We start from the raw sequence: 21,611 nt of genomic DNA, 5'->3' as shown, positions 1-21,611 counted from the left end.
TAAACTTAAGAGAGTTGAATAATAATTTAAAAGAATTTAAATTAAAAATTTAAGTAAGTGTAAAAATGAATTGAAATATAAAAATATTCATTTTTATAATAGATATCTATTGATAATTTTAAAGATAGATTTATTTAAGATATTTATAATAATATATAACTAATTATGTGTAATATTGTTAAAAGATAGATTTATTTAAGATATTTATTATAATATATAACTAATTATGTGTAATATTGTTACACTGTCCTTATTTTTCTAAATCTTAACATTAAAGGGATATTCATGGATATTAAACAGTTGACATAAATAAATTAGCAACACCTACATTTACTTCATGGGAATGATAAACGTTAAAATTTTCTTTTAAGCAGTGTCTCCTGAAGATAAAATGGCGACTCAATTCTGTCATTGCGGAAACGCTTATAATCTGTAGACACTATTTTCGCTGTAGGACGACATTAACATGACTTCTGCCCATCACAGATCGATTGTCACTCCTCCATATGTTCGCCCCCTCAAGAGTTGCTCCCGCCCTCATTCTCTTCATGCTAATGAAATTTCATTCCTTATCCAACCAAAATCATTCAAAGGCAACTCATTACTGTCAAGATATGTAAAACTTAAGTCTCCGCGCTTTAGAGCAGATGCACGTGCAAAAGATTTTTCAACAGATGCAGCTGAAAAAGCTGCAGCGGACAATAATGAGCCCGGTACCTCAACCAAGAGCAGAGGAGACATTTTTCTGGAGAGGGCTCTTGCTCGACGTGATTTTGCATCGTCAGGTGAAAAAAAGAAAAGGGAGGATATGAAGGAGAAGAGGAGGAAAAAAACGAGGAACGTTCTAGGGCTTTCCAACAAGCCGTGCTGTTATGGATGCGGAGCACCACTGCAGACTGTGGAAGTCGACAGCCCAGGATACTTAACCCCTGAAACCTATGAACTAGTAAGTATTATATGCTGGATTATTTTTTTAGGAATTCAGGTCTTATAATTTGTACAACTTGCTGAAGTCTTTGCTAATGTACCGCAATTGGCTGAAGTCTCCTGAGGTAATCTCAGTTAGTTCTGAAAGTGCTCATTTAGCGGGTCTTGTATAGTGCTTGAAAGTGTTTCCCTCGCGTATCCGCTATATTCTTTTCTTTGATAATATTCTATAATTTTATAAATACTTCATTATCATAGCCAAACGGAAGCAAGACAATTTCCTACACCAATCTACTGAGAAAATATTGTTAAAATTGTTAAACATTTAAAATTTATTGTAAAGAAGATGCAGATTATAAAAAATATAAAAATCGACGGACAGATAATGCACAAACCCCCTTGGCTCATGAACTTAGGCCTTCATGGTTACCTTCATATTCCAATCAATGGTGGAGAAAAAATGAATGCAATTAAAAAATTTCATGGAGATCAATTAAATGTTCATGAAGGTGAAACTATTTAAAAATTCTATGAAGGTGAAATCAATTTAAAACTTTCATGAAGGATGAATTGACCCTAAAGTCTCATGAAGATGAATTTAATTTAAAAAATTTGATGAAGGGTGAAGTTTGATTAGATCAAGTGCAGTTTGAGTTGATCCAAAGTGATTTCCAATTTGCCTTTAGATTTCTGCCCAGATTAAGAGCAAAACATAAGAAATTGTGTTGGAATTGCATTTCGAAGGGAGAATTCAAACTTTGTATTGTATCTTCTCAAGCAACACAACCTTTCAGGACATGCTGGCCGACCTAGGAGGAGACCAAAACAGATCAAAATTAAAAATGTAAGATTTGAATGGCAAGGTTGATGTGATACATCAAGAGGTGCAACCCTTTCTAGGAGGTGCATTAATAAGAGATCACAATTACAACTTCATCACAGTTAAAAGCGAATTGAATTCAAATCAAAGCATTTTACCAGGCAGAACAGAGGGAGTTAGAATTTGAGCGAGGGACATGACAAAATTTCCAGAATTCAAGAACTAGTACTCCATAAGAAGGATAAGGGGAAACATAATTTGGCATAAGATGCAATCAGATTTCAAGAAGAAGATTTCCAAAACAAAGAGGATGAAAAAAACATTCATGAAGATGAAGCAATTTAGGAATATGCATCATTGCAACAATCAAAGGTTTGAAAATGTTGAATATCAAGAGGTATCTCTTTACTGTGATGAAATGTACAAGATAAGCATGCTGAGATGGGGCCCATTTATCTTCAATCAATCAAGTTACTCCAAGTCAATATGTCCAAGTTCATCCAATGAAATTCATACACAAGTGGACTGTTAAGTTTGAGCCCAGAAAATAATGATAAACAACAATAAAGGAAAACAAAATAGATACAATGTACACCAGAAATTACTCTGGGAAGACCCTTTCACTTGAAGGGAAAAACCCAGCCACACAACAAAAATATCACTTCATTGATAATAAAATGTTCAAGTGTACAATGCTTTTTGCTTGATGTGATATATATAACAAATAGAAAGACTCTTTACATTACAATTGGAGGTTCCTTCAACTCCCCAAAACATGGCTCTTCGTATTTCCATATGCATACTCTTTACATTACAATCGGAGGTTCCTTCAACTCCCCAAAACATGGCTCTTCGTATTTCCATATGCATGCCTCAACGCATGTCGTAAGACACATGTCTCTATATTTAATATTATCTCAATTATTATCACAAATATCCTCTTCAGCTGAAGGTGACCATAACGGTTATAATAACCATAAAAAAGATCTCTATTGTAGCTACAATCTTCAACACTCCCTCTTAGCAAGAGAGAGATCTTTAACATAGCATCACCAACTCTCTCAATATGATGTTTGCATGACATTCAACTCCCATCACAAAATCTCTCAACGTGATGACATCATGAACTCTCTCTACATGATGTTCACTCATAAGTGAAAGAGTTATCATAGGCGTACTTACAACTTTATTAATTTCACATGAATAAGAGCTTATAATAAAAAAGAAATCATAGATGAGACTCTTTTGCTGGATATTGCCCAAAATTATAAGATAAACAGCAATAAGGAAAACATAAAACAGATACAACATACACCAGATTATATCTTGGGAAAACCCCTCTAAAAATAAAGGGAAAAACCTAGGCACACCAACAAAAAAATCTCGTTTATTGATAATAAAATATTCAAGTGTAGAATGCCTTTCAATTGATGCGATATAAATAACATAAAGAGAGACTCTTCACATTCCAATCAAAGGTCACGTCAAGTTTCAAAAACATAACATTTTATTTTCAAATATAACTCTTTGTATTTCCATGTCTTAATGCATGTTGTATGACATGTCTGTATATTTAATAGTACAATTTATCATAAATGTCCTTTTCAGCTGAAGGTGACTATAATGGTATTAATGCCAAGAGATAAAGATCTCTATCGCAGTTACAATCTTCAACCTTCTTTTTAGCAAGACAGAGATCTTTAGCTAAACAGTCACACAAGGCTGCAACCAAAATGTCAATGACAAATTCTAATCGCATAGATTCTCATAAACTATAATTCATGGGATCACTTAACACAAAAAACCTGCAAGAATCACAATCGAATTTCATCATGGACTCTCTCAACATAATGTTGTCATAGAATCTCTAAACATGACAAGCATGCAAGGATCACAACCAGTGCTCATCATGGACTCTCTCAACGTGATGTTGTCATGGAATCTGTCAACATGACTAGTTAGTAATGTTTACAACCAACATTTTATCACAGACTCTCTCAACATGATACAATCATGGACTCTCTCAACATGACTTACAACTCCCATCATGGGATCTTTTGATGTCATGACATCATGGACTCTCTCTACATGATTCTCACTATGAATCTTTCATAAGTGAAATGGTTATCAGGTTAACCCTATAACTTTAATAATTTTCCATAAATAGAACTCATAATCAACAAGAAAGAAAATCACAGCTGAGACTTAATTTCCAACAAGAGTCTCAAATTCTATAATACCACAAACATTAAAAGCATGTATAAGAAAGGATGGGATACTGTAAAGACTCCCTCTCAACCAAGAACAATTCCCTTTGAAGCTGAATCACAAGCTCCCTCTGAATCTTATATGCAAATACGTATTATTAATTTAATTCAGTTAGCAACTTCCTCATCTCAACATCTCTCGCTGAATATTTAATCCTTATCTTGTTGGATCCTGCAACCAAGAGAGATTAATAAATTAATCTATCATAAAGAGATAAATACTGAAAAAAAATGAACACTATTTCCAATCATATAGAATACTTATCTCTTTCATATGGACTGCCTTTCACATGATGATCAGACCACTTGCTAGACTGAATGTGGCCATAATCTTTTTACCAACACTTTCCAGAATATCAAACATGGAGAATATTCTTAACAGATGCATTAAAAAAAAGGCTCACATCTGAACAGATTTCCCACTTCCTGTGCTGTAGACAGTTTAAATGTAGTTTACATGCACGAATATTGGGGACGTGACATAAAAGCCACTCCTCAAGTCTTCATACAAGCACTTAAAAACAAGAGATTTACATATTAATTCCAGAATATAGGTGATTGGTGATTCCTTAGTCGTTGCAAAAAACAGACAAATAATAAGCCGCCACACTCAAAATGTTGCAATAAATGCTAACCTGTCAATACCAGTTCAACTCAACATATTTCTAGCATAATATCCTTAAAACCAATACTCATTTCTCGCAAATATAATTTATACTGCACAGTCATTACTGTTCAGAACTATCAGACAAATCTGAAACCCATCCAAAACATGGAGAAAATGCATAAAAAACATTTAAATTGGAAAACCGCCACAATTTAATGGACATTGCTCCATAAATAAAAATGATTCCTCCCTTTTTATTCCAGAAACCTCTCCTGACTCTAATTAAGGCAGCCTTTACGTTTACTACTTAGAGAAAATTGAACCTTTTTGACTTATACAAACAATTGACATTGCATTAAGGCAAACTAAGCAGCTGACATGGCTTAATAATCTGACATGGTAATCTGACTAACACTTAGCACAAACAAGCAAGCAACCAGCCGAGATAGACAGGCAGCCAAGAAAGTATCTCAACTGAGCAACCAGCTCAACCAAGTAAGCACACAGGTAATGTTGCAGGAACATCCCAGCGAAGTCGGCAATCCTGTATGATGGGGATTCATGCTTAAGTTGTGGAGTTATGGTTTGCAAGGTTAGGGATATGTTTGAGACATGTTTTTGAACCTTTCCTTATGTGTGCATAGAGATTGGAGTTATCGTGTTGAAGTTAGAGCCATTTTACCTTGCGGCTGGAGCTGTATTTTCTGTTTTTTGCATGCTAGTTGCGGGCCGTGTATCTTTTGATCCTTAATGAATCAGTCTTTGCGCATTTAAGGGCTTAAAGAGGACCTAAAATACTACCTGTAGTTTAAATTGCAAGTCCCAATTCATCCAGAGTTGGGAGATATCGCCATTTTCCTCAGGCATCGATTTTTGGCTGGTTTTCGCGAAACATGTGGAGTTTTTCGTCTTGCGTGGTTTTGTATGATTAAATGGGATCTTGGTAAGTTAGGGACATGTTATTGGGTCATGTGTGGACCTAAATATAACTTTTTATCAAGTTTTGTTCATATTTGCTATAGATTTGGCATACTCTTCCAAGGTGGGACTTTAATTGTAATTAAATGCTTGACTAGCCGACTTGTGGCTTAGCTAGCTATATAAGGAGCTTGAGCTCATGTAGAAATCATGATGGGAGGATTATTATTGTGGATCATGATTTGGAGGATTCGATATCATCAGTAGAGGAGTAGTTGAGATAGCGAATTTGGAGAAGAGCTAGTGACTGTGGTTTAGAAACAGGGAGGTTGCTTGGTGGCTTGTGAGCACAAGTTGAGATCTTGGAGGTTTCTACTAGATTGCTGTTATGTTACAGATTTGGGATAGCTAAGAATTGAGTTGGATCTTGCAGAACTGTTATTGTAATTGCTATTGTATTTGGCCATAACTTGGAAGGCCTTACAACCAGCACATTGCATGTAACAATTATTTTATGAATAAAGAGTTTTCAATTGGTATCAAATCTTGCATTGTTGTATTGTTTTTGTTGTGTGGTTATTTGTTGAGGGCTAGGACATCTCCATTAGGGATTCTCCTGCCTTGCACTGCATCAGGTGGTATCAGAGCAAAGGTTTTCCTAAGTGTGTAGACAGATTGCCAAAGTTGAGACAGTTTGCACCAGGACTTTGGGTGAAGATTATTACATTGAAGGTTTGATCTGGTTGATTATTGCTTTGGGTTTGTAAATATCTTGGAAGATGCCTCCAAAAAGATTGGACCCTAGGGCAATTGATGATCTTAGTGATGTTGTGGAAGAAAGGATTGCAGAGAAGGTTAAAACAGATTTTAGATCTGAAATGGAGGAGGTTAAAGCCAATTTCAGATCTGAGATGGCACTGATGAAGAGTGACATGATTGCTGAAATCATAAGTGCTATAGGTGGTGTACCTCGGCATGCGAGTACGAAAGATGGTTATGAGGAATTCGCTGAAGACTTTGAGGTTTCTAGATTGAGTGGTGAGGATAGAACTGATCGTATGGAGAGACCTATTGAAAATAGGGCTGGTCAGTTTGCTAGACTTGGATCTCAGTTGAAGTTGAAGCATAATATGGAAGTTTGTAATTTTTCAGGTATTTTGAATCCTAAAGACTTGATTGATTGGATTGGTGAATTGGAAGACTACTTTGAGCTTGAGGATATTGAAGATCCACTCAGAGTGAGGTTGGCACAAACTAAGTTGAAAGGACATGTTGCTCTTTGGTAGAAAGAATTTCAATGAGATTGAGAAGAAGGAGAATTGAGAATCACTAGATGAAGGTTGATGGTGACTAAATTGAAGGCTAAGTTCATTCCTATTGATTATGAACTTGAGTTGTTTAAGAAATTTCAAAAAATCTGAAGTAGAAGGATATGACTATGAAAGATTTTACAGAGGAGCTCTACAAGTTGACTATTCGGTTTGGAAATAGAGGATTGTCTAAGGAAAAGGTGGCTAGATATATTAATGGTTTAAGATTTAATATTCAGGATGAGGTTGGTATGCTGAATATTACTTTGGTTGAGGATGCTTATCAGTATGCTTTGAAAGCAGAAGAGAAGTTGAAGAGGAGACATCAAGGTAATCCTCGAGGAAAGGAGAAGCAGGATCACTTGGTGAAGAACAAACAAATTCTTGTAGATGAACCAAAACCTGTTGAACAGAGGAAGAGAACAGACAAAGGTGCATTTAAGGGTACTTGCTACCGATGTCATGAAGAAGGACATAGAGCTTATGAATGTCCTAAGGCTGGTGATAGAAGAACTGCTATGGTGCAAGAAGCTGAAGATTCAGTAAATGAACCTGAGATGGATGGGGATAACTTGCTGATTCGAAGAGTGTTGCTTGGAAAGAGGACATTGGAACCTTGTTAAAGGAGGGATTTGTTCAGGATTTGTTGTAGGTTTGGTGGTAAGATCTGTAATGTGATCGTAGATGGTGGTAGTACCGATAACCTAGTTGTAGAAGAGATGGTTTAGAAACTTGGTTTGAAGAGGGTAAGACATCCTTGTCTTTATAGGATTGGCTTGTTACAAGATGAACATGCTTTGGAAGTGAGGGAGCAATGTCACGTTGATTTCTGGATTGGGCAGTATAAGGATCAAGTGTTGTGTGATATTATGGACATGAGTAGTTGTCACATATTACTTGGTAGACCTTGGCAGTATGATTGCAGGGTTGTGCCTGATTGTGTTAAGAATGTGTTTATGGTTGAGAAGGGTGGTAGGAAGCATTCCTTGATTCCTTTGCAGAATGGAGAGCTCAATAGGAACTTGAGTATTGGTAGCCAAGTTGAGTTGAAGGATTTTGAAAGGGTTAGAGATCAGCGTGGAAAGAAAACCTGTTGTACACCAAAGATAGATGTGAAGATGACAATTGCATAAAAGAAGTTGCAAAAGAAGAATAAAGGAAAGAGTGTACAAGTTGATGTTGTGGAGGACATGTATGTGAAGAACCAATTTGGGGTTTATGTGTTGAACCTTGAAAGATGTTCTTCGAGCTAGTAAGAACATCTTTTCTTCTCACCTAGGGTGTTCGATGCAAGAGCATCCTAGGGAAGTCAACAATCCTGTATGATGGGGATTCACCCTTAAGTTGTGGAGTTATGGTTTGCGAGGTTAGGGATATGTTTGAGACATGGTTTTGAACCTTTCCTTATGTGCGCATAGAGATTGGAGTTATCGTGTTGAAGTTAGAACCGTTTTACCTTGCGGTTGGAGTTGTATTTCTTGTTTTTTGCGTGCTAGTTGCGGGCCGTGTGTCTTTTGATCCTTAATGAATCAGCCATTGTGCATTCAAGGTGTTAAAGAGGACCTAAAATACTACCTTTAGTTTAAAGCGGAAGTCCTAATTCATTCGGAGTTGGGAGATATCGCCGTTTTCCTTGGGTATCGATTTTCGGCTAGTTTTCGCAAAACGTGTGGAGTTTTTCTTCTTGCGCAGTTTTGTAAGATGAAATGGGATCTTGTTAAGTTAGGGACATGTTATTGGGTTATGTGTGGAACTAAATATAACTTGTTATTGAGTTTTGTTCATATTTGCTATAGTTTTGGTTTACTCTTCCAAGGTGGACCTATATTGTAATTAAATGCTTGACTAGCAGACTTGTGGCTTAGCTAGCTATATAAGGAGCTTGAGTTTACATAGAAATCATGATTGGAGGATCATTATTGTGGATCATGATTTGGAGGATTCGATATCATAAGTAGAGGAGTAGCTGAGATAACGAATTTGGAGAAGAGCTAGTGGTTACGATTTAGAAACAGGGAGGTTGCTTGTTGGCTTGCGAGCACAATTTGAGATCTTGGAGGTTTATACCAGATTGCTATTATGTTATAGATCTGCGCTAGATAGGAATTGAGTTGGATCTTGCAGAATTGTTATTGTAATTGCTATTGTATTTGGCTGTAACTCGGAAGGCCTTACAGCGGGCACATTGTATGTAGTAGTTATTTTATGAATAAAGAGTTTTGAATTAGTATCAGATCTTCCACTATTGTATTGTTTCCGCTGTGTGGTTATTTGTTGGGGGCTAGGACATCTCCATTGGGGATTCTCGTGCCTTGCATTGCATCAGGTATATAGCTCAACCTGGTAAAGTTAACATTTGATTAACATAACAAAGCCAAAGAAGGAATGGATCCTTTTCAAAAGACATTTCATAGATAAGCCTGAAACAGAATTAAAAAAAACTTGATACTTAACCAAAACATCACGGTAAAATAGATTGAAAAACATTGAGCTATATACAATAGCATCTGACTCTCCTTACAATAGAGACAATAATACAAATGTGAAAGGCGAGGATAATTCACACTAAACAATGACAACCATAAAACCAATTCTAACATCTTAACCTTGTGCCAAGAAGAGAAGAATCTCATGAACTAACGAGGAAATTCTATAACAAATGACATCATATCACCGCCATCAACCAAAACGGAAGGAGAAGAAACAAAGCCAGCAACAAAGACACAACAATCTCCAGTAATTAGAAGGAGACAAAAGAATGAAGAGGATGAAAAGACGGCAAATCCAAGAGACCTACACAATTATTTGCTATGTACAATCTAGGGTCCAAATGTAAGCAGCGACTTCCATCCAAAAAAGGGTTATTGAAGCACATGCTAAAAATTAAATGAGAGATCATAAAGATTTTCATTCACAATAGAAACCTCCGTAAATAGGGATGGATGGATAAGATAGAGGGACTACGATGATCGGAAAAAGATGAGCACAACCAATAAGATTCATCCCTATTTTTCTTGAATTAGATGAGACCCTTGAACCGCGATGAAAGAGGAAAGGGAAACCTTTACAAAGCCCAAACAACATCCTCATGATCCAATAATTGCATCTCATGAATTGTTGGCACCTTTCAAAACATAAATGAATGATATAGAGCGACAACATGCCCATAAACCTATGCATGATGCCAAGACATAATCGATTTCCTTAAAGCTCTACAAACATGGTGAAACGAGATAACTAGATTACGATAGAAACAATTGGGACATAAAAGATCTTTGCAAGAATAAATCCAAATGATGATCAAGAAAACTTTAGATGATGAGGATCATCTCTCAACAAACAGGTGAAGAGCAAAACCAAGGGAAGATGCTATCGACTACAAGACATTTGACCCGCCTCAAAACCCATATAAACTTAAAATTGAATTTGATGCTAATAACAAATAACCAAATGAAAACTGTGCTTGAAGAAGAATAGAAAACGAGCAAATATAACAAACTCACAATGAAGATATAATATTATATCTGTTATCAACCTAACTTTGATACCATGTTGGATATTTGCCCAAAATTATAAAATAAACAGCAATAATGAAAACATAAAAAAGCTAGAACATACACTAGAATATATCATGGGAGAACCCCTCTAAAAATGAAGGGAAAAACCCAACCACACGAACAAAAATATCTTTACTGATAATAAAATATTCAAGTGTACAATGCCTTTCGCTTGATGCAATATAAATAACATAAAGAGAGACTCTTCACATTCCAACCAAAGATCACGTGAAGTTCCAAAAAATATAACTTTTTATTTTCAAATACAACTCTTCATATTTCCATGCCTTAACACATGTTATTATGGTAAAATAATGAATGTGTTATTAAATAGAGAGCATAAATGATCTATATATACAAGATATGAGAGAATGTTTCTATAACGAACAGGAGAGAGGAAATAGAAACATTGTTGTTGAGTGAAAAAGAAAGTTTCCATAATGAATCGAAGGAGTTTGTGGAAACATTACTAAAAGAGTGACCATTAGAAAAAGACGGAAGAGAGTAAATAAAAACTATCTAATATCGTAATACCCTCCTTTAATGGTCAATCTATTTTTAAAAAATGGAAATTTGCATGTCCTCAAAAAGCGTAAAAGGCAGCCTCGGGTTGATCAAAGAGGTCTACATGTTCTGCAATGTTGGCCTGTGGCTAGGATCCACCTTGCTTCTGCTGATCAAAAGCAATGTGAGGCTTGCATTCTTGGATCACATAACCAAATTTGTGGCAACAGTTGCACCGAAGTTGCTTCTTCTTGGAGCAATTATGAGATTGAGCAAATGAATGAGATTGTCATCGTTCTCTGCTTTTAGGTGTTGTGGTTCTTCTGTTGAATTGTTGCTTGCCTTCTAGCATAAGATTGGTGAGAGATGCCATTGCACGTTTTCAATGAAAAGCGTGAAAAATTTGAGATGGCAGGAACTTTGAGGCAAATTGACGAAAGACCTAGAAAATTTGAAGAGACACCTTAATAAAATTTGAAAAACTCATATAGAATTTGCTGTTAGATTTTGATTCCACTAGTTCGAAAATTGAGTCACAGAAAATGACTAACCTAGTTGAGATCTGCAAAAACTCACAAAGAACATGCAATTTTTTTTGTTAATTTGACATGAGAATCAATGGTTTAAAAAAAACCTTACTTCGATTAAAAAACTTAAAAAAACTTTGCAGAGTCCTTAAATAAAAGGCAGATTTGAAAAGAGAAAGGTAAATTTCAATCCATAAACAAAGAAAATTGCAAAAAAAATTGGACGCCCAATCCCTAGTCGGGTTTGGAGGAAAAAATGATGCAAATTTTGAATGCACTCGGGCAAATATTTCAAAAATTTTGCACTAATAATTTCAAAAAGAAATTAAATTTTTTCGAAGAGGCCAAGAATTTGCTTTGACACCATACTACGGTAATATAATGAATGTGTTGTTAAATAGAGATCATAAATGATCTATATATACAAGATACAAGAGAATGTTTCTATAAAGAACATGAGAGAGGAAATAGGAGCATTCTTGTAGAATGAAAAAGAAAGTTTCCATAAGGAACTGAAGGAGTTTATGGAAACATTACTAAAAGAGTGACCATTAGAAAAAAACAGAAGTCTTTATATTTAATATTACAATTTATCATAAATGTCTTTTTCGATTGAAGGTGACTATAATGGTATTAACACCCAAAGATAAAGATCTCTATCACAGCTACAATCTCCAACATTTTCCAACAAGAGTTCAATTCTATAATACCAAGACAACATGTCTAAGAATCTCGGGGATTCCATAAGGACTCCCTCTCAATCAAGAACACCTTCGATTACCACAAAGAAAAATAGCAGATGAAACCTCCCTCTGAAACTAAAACATCCCCCTCTAAAGATGAAAAGTCTCCACTTGTATAGTATATGATCCTCCACTTTTATGAAGATATGCAATCATCAAATCAGTCGAATACTGCAAGTAGCATTTTCATGTTCATTAATTTGTCATTATGTCATTGTATCTTGATGCATCCTGCAACCAAGAGAGATTTATCTAATCAAATAGAGATCAGTGCTATACACTATTTCCAGTGATATAACTAAATTCAAGATATATACAAAAATTATATAGTGCTAAAAAATTAATACAATAAAACTTATCTGATCAAATATTGAAGCTTGAATGTTTGAAAAAACAAACAAACTCCCTTCCATAACTCTAGATTCCAGAAACGATGACAAGCATCCCGACTAGTTTGGCATACACTAATATAAGGTGTGTAATTTGTCACTCCCAGTTCAATTCTATAATACCATGACAACATGTATAAGAATGGGAGGGATTCCATAGGGACTCCCTCTCAATCAAGAACACCTTCGATCACCACAAAGTAAAACAGCAGATGAAACCTTCCTTTGAAGCTAAAACATCTCCCTCTAAAGATGAAAAGTCTCCACTTGTATAGTGTATGATCTTCCACTTTTATGAAGATATGCAATCATCAAATCAGTCCAAGACTGTAAGTAGCATTTTCACGTTCATTAACCTGTCATCATGTCATTGTATCTTGATGCGTCCTGCAACCAAGAGAGATTTATCGAATCAAATAGAGATCAGTGCTATACACTATTTCCAGTGATATAACTAAATATAAGATATATACAAAAAATATAGAGTGCTAAAAAATTAATACAATAAAACTTATTTGATCAAATATTGAAGCTTGATTGTTTGAAAAAACAAACAAACTCCCTTCCATAGCTCTAGATTCCACAAACGATGACAAGCATCCCGGCTAGTTTGGCATACACTAATATAAGGTGTGTAATCTGTCACTCCCAGTCAGAGTTGATTGCACAAGCTAGATTGGACAATTCAAAACCTTAGATGGGAAACACTCCATTATATACGATATGCACACACCTCCAATGTCATGACCGACTAGAATCATCATATCCTTGCCAATCCTTTCATAGAATTTTGTCAGAGGCCTCACATATTAAAAACATGCAATTTTGTTTGGATCTGTAGAATCTATTCCAAAACAAGTAAGATCAACAACTCATTTCTTCAAGCAAGGCCATGGTTCAATAATTGCATCTCATGAACCGTTGGCACCTTTCAAAGCATAAATGAATGATATAGAGCGACAACATGCCCATAATCCTATGTAGGATGCCAAGACATAATCGGATTTCCTCAAAGCTCTACAAAAATGGTGAAAAGAGACAACCAAAATACGATAGAAACAACTGGGAAGTAAAAGATCTCTCCAAGAATAAATCCAATTGACGATCAAGAAAACTTTAGATGATGAGAATCATCTCTCGACAAACAGGTGAAGAGAAAAACCAAGGGAAGATGCTATTGACTACAAGACATCTGACCCGCCTCAAAACGCATATAAACTTAAAATTGAATTTGGTGCTAATAACAACTAACCAAATGAAAACTATGCCTGAAGAATACGAGCAAATATAACAAACTCACAATGAAGATATAATATTATTACTATTATCAACTTGACCCTAATACCATGTTCGATATTTGCCTAGAATTATAAAATAAACAGCAATAAGGAAAACATAAAATAGATAGAACATACACCAGAGTATATTATGGGAGAACCCCTCTAAAAATGAAGGGAAAAACCCAACCACACTAGCAAAAAATCTCCTTTACTGATAATAAAATATTCAAGTGTACAATGCCTTTCACTTGATGCGATATAAATAACATAAAGAGAGACTCTTCACATTTCAACCAAAGGTCACGTCAAGTTCCAAAAACATAACTTTTTATTTTCAAATACAACTCTTCGTATTTCCATGCCTTAACATATGTTGTTATTATGGTAAAATAATGAACATGTTATTAAACAAAGGTCATAAATGATCTATATATACAAGATATAAGAGAATGTTTCTATAATTAACAGGAGAGAGGAAAAAGAAACATTCTTGTAGAGTGAAAAAGAAAGTTTCCATAATGAATCGAAGGAGTTTATGAAAACATTACTAAAAGAGCGACCATTAGAAAAAGACAGAAGAGATTAAATAAAAACTATCTAATATCGTAATACCCTCCCTTAATGGTCAATCTATTTTCAAAAAACGAAAATTTGTATATCCTCAAAAAGTGTAAAAGGCAGCCTCAGGTTGATCAAAGAGGTCTTACATGTTCTGCAATGTTGGCTTGTGGCTGGGATCCACCCTGCTTCTGTTGATCAGAAGTAATGTGAGACTTGCATTCTCGGATCACATGACTAAACTTGTGGCAATAGTTGCACCGGATTTGCTTCTTCTTGGAGCAATTTTGAGACTGAGTAGATGACTAAGATCGTCATCATTCTTTGCTTCCAGCTATTGTAGTTCCTTCTATTGAATTGCTGTCTGCTTTCCAGCATAAGACTAGTGAGAGATGCCATTGCACTTTTTTCAATGAAAAGCCTAAAAAATATGAGATGGCACGAACTTTGAGGCAAATCGACGAAAGACGTAGAAAATTTGAAGGAAAACCTGAATAAGAGCTCAAAAAACTCGTATAGAATCTGCTGTTAGATTTTGATTCCACTAGTTCGAAAATTGAGTCACAAAAAACGACTAACCCAGTTGAGATCTGCAGAAACTCACTAGGAACATGCAATCGTTTTGTTAATTTGACATGGGAATTGATGGTTTAAAAAAAAAACCTTACTCAGATTTAAAAAACTTGAAAAACTTTGTAGAGTTTTTGAACAAAGGGCGGATTTGAAAAGGAAAAAGGCAGATTTCAATCCATAAACAAAGAAAATTGCAAAAAAAATTGGATCCCTAATCCCTAGTTGAGTTTGGAGGAAAAAAAAGATGCAAATTTTGAATGCACTTGGGCAAAATATTTCAAAAAGAAATTAAATTTTTTGGAAGAGGCCAAGAATTTGCTTTGACACCATACTATGGTATTATAATGAATGTGTTATTAAACAAAGATAATAAATGATCTATATATATAAGATACAAGAGAATGTTTCTATAACGAACATGAGAGGAAATATAGGCATTCTTGTAGAGTGAAAAAGAAAGTTTCCATAAGGAACCGAAGGAGTTTATGGAAACATTATGAAAAGAGTGACCATTAGAAAAAAACAGAAGTCTTTATATTTAATATTACAATTTATCATAAATGTCCTTTTCAACTGAAGGTGACTATAATGGTATTAACACCCAGAGATAAAGATCTCTATCACAGCTACAATCTCCAACATTTTCCAACAAGAGTTCAATTCTACATGTATAAGAATGATGGGGATTCCATATGTACTCCCTCTCAATCAAGAACGCCTTTGATCACCACAAAGAAAAACAGCAGATGAAACCTCCCTCTGAAGATAAAACATCTCCTTCTAAAAATGAAAAGTCTCCACTTATATAGTATATGATCTTCCACTTTTATGAAGATATGCAATCATGAAATCAGTCGAAGACTGCAAATAGCATTTTCATGTTCATTAATTTGTCATCATGTCATCATATCTTGATGCGTCTTGCAACCATGCGAGATTTATCTAATTAAATAGAGATCAGTGCTATACACTATTTCCAGTGATATAACTAAATTCAAGATATATATAAAAAATATAGAGTGCTTAAAAATTAATACAATAGAACATATCTGATCAAATATTGAATCTTGAATGTTTGAAAAAATAAACATACTCCCTTCCATAGCTCTGGATTCCACAAACGATGACAAGCATCCCGACTAGTTTGGCATACACTAATATAAGGTGTGTAATCTGTCACTCCCAGTCAGAGTTGATTGCACAAGCTGGATTGGACAATTCAAAACCTTAGATGGGGAACACTCCATTATATATGATATGCACACACCTCCAAGGTCATGACCAACTAGAATCATCATATCCTTGCCAATCTTTTCATAGAATTTTGTTAGAGGCCTTACATATTAAAAGCATGCAATTTTGTTTGGATCAGCAGAATCTATTCCAGATCGAGTAAGATGAGCAACTCAAGTCTTCAAGCAAGGCCCTAGTTTTGTACCAAGCACCATGGTAATCTTTAGAAATTTCCAGCTGTGTGCATGCAAAATGATAACCAACTATTGCTATAGGCATACTGGAAATGTCATCAGCCCCGAACAAAATTGCCTGCAATGCACCTCCGCTTGCCCCTATGCCTATTAAGTTTTTGCTCAGGAATATTAGATAAATATCAATAAGGAAAACATAATAGATAGAACATACACGAGAAGATACCCTGGAAAACCATTCTAAAATGAAGGGAAAAACTTAGCCACACAACAAAATGTTGCTTTATTGATAATGAAATGTTCAAGTGTACAATCCCTTTCGCTTAATGCGATATATATAACAAATAGAGAGACTCTTCACATTACAACCAAAGGTCTCTTGAATTTCCCAAAACATGGCTCTTCATTTTTCCAATAGACAACTCTTCATATGTCCATGCCTCAACGCATGTCATATGACACATCTTTATATTTAATATTACAAATGTTATCGTAAATGTTCTCTTCAGCTAAAGGTGATCATTACGGTAATAACACCCATACTCTAGAGATAAAGATCTCTATCACAACTACAATCTCCAACACTCCCTCTTAGCAAGAGAGAGATCTCTAGCAAAACAGTCATACAAGGCTGCAACCAAAAATGTCAACATTAAATTCTAATCATATAGATCCTCAAAATACATAATTTATGGAATCATTCAACATGATCTGCAAGAATCACAATTAGTTTTCATTACAAACTCTCTCAATGTGATGTCTCATGGAATCTTCAACACGACACTCTTGCAAGGCCCTTACATCACAGACTCTCTCTGCGTGATGCTGCCATGGAATTTCTCAACATGATGACACGTGTGCAAGGAACACAACCAACTTTCATCACAAACTCTTTCAATGTGATGTTGTCATGGAATCTCTCAACATGACAAGTTAGTAAGGTTTACAACCAACATTTTATCGCAGATTCTCTCAATTTGATACAGTCATGGACTCTCTCAATATGACTTCTAACTCACATCATGAAATCTCTCAACGTGATGACAATCATGGATTGCCTCTACATGATACTCACGTAAGTGAAAGAGTTATCATGTTGCCCTTACAATTATTATTAATTGAACATAAATAAAAAAACCCATAATCAACAAGAAAGAAAATCACAGCTGAGACTCGTTTCCAACAAGAGTCACAATTTCTACAATGCCCAATTTGACGCAAGAAAAACTTATTCACAACATGTATGAGAATGAAGGGTAAAAGGACTCCCGCTTAACATAAATAACTTTGATCATCACTAGAAGATAACAAATTAGACCTCCCTCTGAAGTTAAAAATATCCCTCTAAAGCTCAACATCTCCCTCTGAATATGTAGTCCTTATCTTGTTGCATCCTGCAACCAAAGGAGATATTAATGACTTATAATATCAAATCTAATAGAGATCAATATTAAAATTATGCTCAATTCTTAGTGAAAGGACAAGAATCAATATCACAAAATACTCATCTCTTTTGTGTAGGGTGAGAAATAAAGTGACTTATAATATCAAATCTAATAGAGATCAATATTAAAATTATGCTCAATTCTTAGTGAAAAGGACAAGAATCAATATCACAAAATACTCATCTCTTTTGTGTAGGGTGAGAAATAAAGTAAAAAATAATTGCAAGAAGACACCATGCATGTCATCAAGAGATATATTTCTTCATATGTCTCTTCAAATTTCTTGTTCTCCCAAAAATGCCAATCTTCCAGCATTTAGCCATCTAGCATATCCTTGCCTGACAATTGATCAGACAAATATGTTGGCACGACCACCATTAGCATAAGTATTGGCCTTAAATGCATCATTATCACAGTACCCCATAGACTTCAAAGATGTACAAGGATTCAACACCCCTTCAATATTCTTAATTACTCTGCTAATAAAATTCTCAATTCTATGAATACGATAACAAGCATTTGTAGCAGTGAAGCCTTATCGGTGACAACATTCTTACTCCCTAAATATATATTATAGCAAGTCCTCACAATCTGAAGCAGGGCGTCCCTGTGAATATGCATTGACACTGACTTAGAAATCTGAAACAGGTGAGAGTTTCCCCTCTCCCTACTGACATTCATCATGGCTTTGCAGTGGTTACTAGATTGTTATGCTTTTTTTATGCAACATACTTGATTATTTTTAACAAGTGAAGTTCTTAGAAGACAACCCAATTGGGTACTGCCTTTAAGGGCTTGTGAAGACGTGATCGATCCTATGCCCAAGATCTCAACTTCAAGAATTTATTTCACTATTATTTTGCAGCAAACCTTTCATGAATAGTAATGTAAAGATTTAAAATAGACAACTATTTCTTTTCCTTAACATATATTAATGGCATCAAAAAATTCAGTGAAATATTAAATCTCAATCCCTGTAAAATTGAATAAAAAGAGAAAAAAACTTATCCGACGACAATCTTTCTAAGATCATTCAACAAATGCATTCCACAATCTAGGTGCTACGACATGCCATCATATCCCCGACACAACATATCTCCCTCTACCATATTTTGTTTTCCTAGTCACACGGAATATTCTGTGCTACATAATCACAATTGGACTCGCTGTCTAGCATGTTCGGTGAGTGCACATGAGCCCGTGAAACTTCTTTTACAACATCACATACTCTTACATGTGTTCTGCACCACCTGTGCGTGTATGTTAACCTTTCTCCAGCTACATCTCAAAGGAGTATCTGATCTTGAGTTGTCTTTGTGAGAAAAGTGATCAATTTGGACGTTCCTCTGCTTCTTTTCCTTTCTCTTCAATCTGCTGAGCATGATATATCTTGAACAAATTGAGTCGCCTATAGCATACAACTCCAAACAAATTGTTGTTCTGATATTTTTCACGACTATAACAAGCTATTTTTCCGTACCCAAATTTAAGCTATATTATAAACCAATATTCATAATAGAATGACAAATTGACGGTTATAACAACTAGTTCATATGAAAGAGAAAAGTTAACTAACTAATTCAGTTATTGCATTTCACATTCAAGAGTATAATACCGAACTAAACTTTCTACTTATGAAAATCAGTTAGAACTTCCATGTTTAATTCTTTCCATTTCAATTACAATCTTTACAAAAAACAACATAAAGTATCATGATCACATAACATAATGCTAAAGATAAAGAGGGGTAACTGAATCAAGTACCATACTTAATGCAAAAGACGGTCACTGTGTTGAGAACGCCTGGTGAATAGGAGAAGCATTGACATGGGCTTAACCTCCCAACCACAGACCTTAACTTATCCCCACACAATCTCAATTCGAGAAAGGCCCTCCCTACCCCGGGGATAGGCTTGGGGCACTATGGTCCAGCCACCCGAGCATTCCGGTGTTAGAGTGTCGGCTAAGCAGAAGACAAGGTTATGGATATCTTCCATCAACCTCCCCTCTATTAGGTAGTACTCTGACCTCTAGCGATCGTTGTGACAAGCATGCCACTAACCTACCTTGGCCAAGGATTTCAGTGGGCTACAATTTGCTTAATCAACCACTGCTCAACTTGACAACAAGAGTTACTTACTAGACAACCATGAGCTGACTCAGTTTGCTTATAAAGTTTTATGGTTTTATCACTTTCTTTCTGACTTTCATTTGTTCTTGCAGGGATGTTTTTCTCCTCCTAACCATTTGACTTGACCCTTCCGGTCTTAGGGGTGCATCCTAGGAGATGCCGAGATCATATACAAAACAGGTTTCAGATTGAGTATTTTGTATTTAATATTTAAGTATTGGTATTGTGAGCTGATCTCATCTGAGGGGTATATTGATAACACCTCTGTATGATTCAGACTGATTAATTTGCACAAGGTATTTTGGTGCTTGCTTATAGAGCATTTCATACACAATGATACCAATGGTTACATTTACACATTATTCATTTGATAAAAAGAACAACTATTAAATCTTCATGACAGTATTATCAACAAAGTTTGCATGCATGGCATCAAGCATGATGTTGGGGCTGAGTAATTATTCCATCAGTTGACAATTTGTGGCTTAATAGAAAATCATAGTTTGCATAGGAATATTAACAACAAACAAAGCATTCAAATGGCAATGGAATAAGACCATTGTTTGCCTAACTATTTCGACAATGAGTAGTATAGATAAGTGGCAATGATGCAAGCAAAAGTAATGAATTCATAACTTGAAATTGTGATATACTAATTACAACATTGAAATAAAGTCATTAGTGGTGAAGCAATAATATGTGAGTTCTTAATTGCAAGCTTGAGCACATTTTTGATGGTTGACTTAGTTGTGAAAAGTATCGAAATTTTAGAAGGATCTTATTTCGAGTAGCAAGAGCCAGTTGGGCTAATTACACAAGAGTAAATCTTGTTTAATTTAGACACTTTTGGACAGGCTGGACTGGAGGATGGTTTATTGTTGTTGAAATCATAGTTCAACTTCTCGTTCTTTGCCACTACTCGGCAAGGCCAAATTTTTTTTCCTTGGCAAATATTAGAGAGAAATCAGCAACTTCTCGGAAAAATATCGGGAATTTTAAAAATGACTTTAATTTAATTAAAAATATATTTTTGCGCAAAATTCAATAAGTAGATGCATCTATTGAGTGATATACATCTATATATATATATATATATATATATATATATATATATATATATATATATAAAAGTAACAAAATCTCATCCTCATGTGGAGTGCCGATGTAGTCACAGACTCTGAACTCTGAAGCAAGCTACAAATACTATATATATATATATATAAAAGTAACAAAATCTCATCGTCATGTGGAGTGCCAATGTAGTCACAGACTTTGAACTCTGAAGCAAGCTACAAATACTAAATACCAAATTGTCTTTGTCAAAATATAAGCAAATACAAATGTCAAGCTCAATATGAAACTAGTCTACATCTTCCTCTCCCCCATCCCAGTAGTTCTAGTAAAAACTATGGGAGAGGGAGGGGGGTCTAGCAGCTCTAGCCGTAGTAGTTGTTTGTGGTTGTGCTGGTGTTGGCCCTAGCAATGACTCCTCATCATCCTCATCCTCAATATCACTATGCTCCCTGTCACTGTCCTCACTCTCACCACCCTCCTCCTGAATGTCATCTAGTCCCACTGCAAAACCACCCTCCTCCATAGCCTCCCTCTCTAACTCATATATTTCATCC

General features: G+C 35.2%; 1 protein-coding gene across 1 annotated transcript in view; it reads left to right on the top strand.

The window, feature by feature from the left end:
* The first annotated feature begins 246 nt into the window (after positions 1–246).
* NOA1 (P-loop containing nucleoside triphosphate hydrolases superfamily protein) overlaps positions 247–21,611 on the top strand; it is a 241,888-nt gene continuing 220,523 nt past the window's right edge. Inside the window, exon 1 of the mRNA XM_089788123.1 lies at positions 247–946. Within this exon, the coding sequence (XP_089644249.1) occupies positions 467–946 (480 nt within the window). The 5' untranslated portion in view covers positions 247–466. The remainder of the gene's footprint in view (positions 947–21,611) is intronic.

This window comes from Cupressus sempervirens, chromosome 1, assembly GCF_028749045.1.
Source record: "Cupressus sempervirens isolate cs-2001-9-10 chromosome 1, ASM2874904v1, whole genome shotgun sequence".
Lineage (NCBI taxonomy): Eukaryota > Viridiplantae > Streptophyta > Pinopsida > Cupressales > Cupressaceae > Cupressus > Cupressus sempervirens.
This window is presented reverse-complemented; position numbering and strand designations above follow the sequence as displayed.